Genomic DNA, 2949 nt, shown 5'->3' with positions numbered 1-2949 from the left:
ATTAATACCATTCAAGATGTTTGAAGATTCCACCTACAAATTTCCATCTTCCGTGCTTTTACCAACTCACTAAGTCTGTCCATATCCCATTATAATTCCATGCTCACGTTCACAAATTTAATTGTATCAGCTCTTTGACTTAAACTGTGATTGGGGAACTGGAAGAAATTTATGCAAAGATGGTCCGATTTATCCAGCCACTGCAGATTAGAAGAAATGTTTAGTGGAACAATATATATATATTATATATACGCTATCTTTCAAATCGAATTTAACCAAAATAAATCAATTAGTCACAGTGTAAGGACAGGTTACGATTTCTGTAAAGAGAATAGCACAGAAGAGATTGTATTTATCAGATACCACTGGACACTTGAACTGTTTTGGGCATGATCAAGACTTTATTATGAAGAGCTGCTCATATTAAAGCAATTAATTGACTTTTCACAGTCCCATTATTTCAGAGACCAGAGAGTCAACTGGCTGGTCTTACACACATTAGATATTTCATCAAGCCATCAATGCTTTGATATTTCAATAACCCGATAAAAGGATCTTAACGTTAACTGTTAATTCAGCACAGAAAATTGTAAAAGATTGACTCAGGTACATTTTCTTCATTGTAGAGTCTGAACTCCTAGCATTACAGATCAAGTTTCTTGCAATTACTTGACAATATCTGTTTCTTGTCAGAATCAGGAGTTTTCCAGCCAATAAAGTGACACAGGTAGAACTAGAAAGAAAATAAAACATAACACATTTAAATAAAAACCAAAAGAGCTGCGGATGCTGTAAATCAAGAACAATACCAAAGTTACTGGAAAAGCTCAGCAGGTCTTTCAGCATCTGTGTAGGAAAAGACAGAGTTAATATTTCGGGTCCAGTGACCCTTCCTCAGAACTGATGGTGGCTGGGAAAATGTCAGTTTATATGCAGAAAATAGGGAGGTGGATGGGGTGAGGATTAAACGATAGGATAGAGCCCAAAGAGAGAGAAAGACAATGGACAGACAAAGGAGTTGCTAATGTTCAGGCTGGGAGGTTGTTAATGGGGACTGTTAGTGACTAACACCCGGGGGTGTGTAATGGCAGGCTATGTGACAACAAGGCCTTGTGTGTGGGGTAGGGGGCTGGGACATGGGAGGGCATAAAATTATTGAACTCAATATTGAGTCCGGAGGGCTGTAGGGTCCAGAAAATGAGGTGTTGTTACTCCAGATTGTATTGGGCTTGGCTGGAACATTGCAGCAGGCCAGGGACAGGGATGCTGGTCAGTGAAGATGGTGGTGCATTAAAGTGGCAGGCAATGGGTGGTTAAGGGTCTTTCTTGCGGGCAGAACATAGATGTTCTGCGAAGTGGTCACCAAGTCACACACACATTTAAACGTCATTTATCTGATGCAGCTTTAAGAGAGCTGGAGAAAATACACTTGATGTCACACTGTGTCTCACTTACCTCTGCCTGGCCATCAGTCTGAATTATTTGGCAGTTTGACTCTGGCTTCGCATTTTTGACGACTGGGCAATCAGTTTTTCCCAAAATGATATCAAAAACGTATACACTTCCTTCAACTGCCTGGCATAGGAGCAAAATATATTTATTTTGTGTTTTCCTATTTTAAATGCTGTTTTATCCTTTACAAATGGCAGAATATTCATTACATGTAAATACATAGTGTGCTGGAAAAACTCAGCAATTTTAGCAGCTTCCATGGAGAGAGCAACAGAGAAAACATTTTGAGTCCACTGTGACTCTTCCATGAATGTTCATCAACACTGGCTCATTCTGGGTTTTAATCCAGATATCAGAAGTTATAAAGTAATATGTTAGGCCATTATCCACTCTGTTAGCTTAAATTTTAAATAGGTCTTCAAATAACATTTACATTTATATAAAGTAGTTATAATTAATGTTGTATTGAAATCAGTATGTTGGCATTTGCACCATCATGGTATTTTTCTAAGTCCAAGCTTACTGAAGTGTCACTCTTTAGAAGCAATCACTCTCCTTTAAAGGCCAAACGCACTATATTTCTATTTAACATTGTCAATGAAAGTGTTTTATATGTTACCTGTACATCAGCTTTCAGATACTGCACAATTTTATAGATGAATGAAGACTTCTTGTTAAATTCTTGTATAGCGAAGGCTATGATGGATTGCAATTCTGTGTTACTTGTATCAACTTTCCTTTCCAAAGGTCTGTCTTCCACATTTTGAGCAATTTGCTGCTGATCCTTCACATTCTGGGAAGGAAAAGCAGACACTGAAACAAGAACACTAAAGAAAATAGCGAGGAAACACTGCCAGCCAGCCATTATCTCTCTTTCAATTCTTCTGCCAATGTGAGTGAGCAGAAAATGGCTCGTTCTTATACCAGCAGTCAAAGGTGTGACATTGGGACCACTTCATACTTTAATTTCCTGTAGTTACCGTCTGATTAAAACTGATAAGATATGAAATTTGTTCTGAAGTTATTACATCGTTACCTCTAAATGACATGTTTCATGTGAATCATGATTCAAATAAATCAAAGATTTCTTAAAACAAATAGGAGTGTTCCTGTGTTTAAATCTTGAATCAAATGTAAAAATAAATTAGTCATGACCACTTTATCAGATGCACTCTGCATCTGGTAGGCAGCTAGCAACTTGGGGCAACTGAATTCCAAAACCTGCTCACTTATGAGATAGACCGAAAATAAGCATAAAAACTTCCAAAACAAACCTAAGGTGCTGTTAAATAGAATGTTTCTGCAAATACAAATTCATTCCCATAGATTCACATGTGAGCGTGTGATTGTGTGTGTGCATTTGTTTAGGAAGGGAAAGATAGAGTGTATGCGTGGAAGAGAGAGTGTGTGTATGTGTGTGGTAGAGAGCGAGAGAATGAGTGCATGTGTGTTAACAAAGTGTGAAGCTGGATGAACACAGCAGGCCAAGCAGCATCT

General features: G+C 38.0%; 1 protein-coding gene across 1 annotated transcript; it reads right to left on the bottom strand.

The window, feature by feature from the left end:
• Positions 1-379: 379 nt before the first annotated feature.
• On the bottom strand, positions 380-2389 carry LOC125455083 (cystatin-S-like). Its single transcript, XM_048536629.2, has 3 exons — positions 2072-2389; positions 1456-1575; positions 380-733 (listed from the first exon to the last, which is right to left on the bottom strand). Exons 1-3 carry the CDS (start codon positions 2315-2317, stop codon positions 644-646), a joined length of 456 nt encoding a protein of 151 aa, XP_048392586.1. The 5' UTR covers positions 2318-2389; the 3' UTR covers positions 380-643.
• Between the last annotated feature and the right edge of the window lie 560 nt (positions 2390-2949).

The sequence above is a fragment of the Stegostoma tigrinum genome, chromosome 9 (assembly GCF_030684315.1).
Source record: "Stegostoma tigrinum isolate sSteTig4 chromosome 9, sSteTig4.hap1, whole genome shotgun sequence".
In the NCBI taxonomy this organism is placed as follows: domain Eukaryota; kingdom Metazoa; phylum Chordata; class Chondrichthyes; order Orectolobiformes; family Stegostomatidae; genus Stegostoma; species Stegostoma tigrinum.
This window is presented reverse-complemented; position numbering and strand designations above follow the sequence as displayed.

Bases quoted from the DNA above. Each gene is read 5' to 3' on its own strand.
- LOC125455083 (XM_048536629.2), bottom strand. From the start codon at position 2,317: ATGGCTGGCTGGCAGTGTTTCCTCGCTATTTTCTTTAGTGTTCTTGTT. The intron at 1,576-2,071 runs GTAACATATAAA...CTCCTATGCCAG, and splicing joins ATCTGAAAGCTGATGTACAG to GCAGTTGAAGGAAGTGTATA. The intron at 734-1,455 runs GTAAGTGAGACA...TTTTCTTTCTAG, and splicing joins AGACTGATGGCCAGGCAGAG to TTCTACCTGTGTCACTTTAT.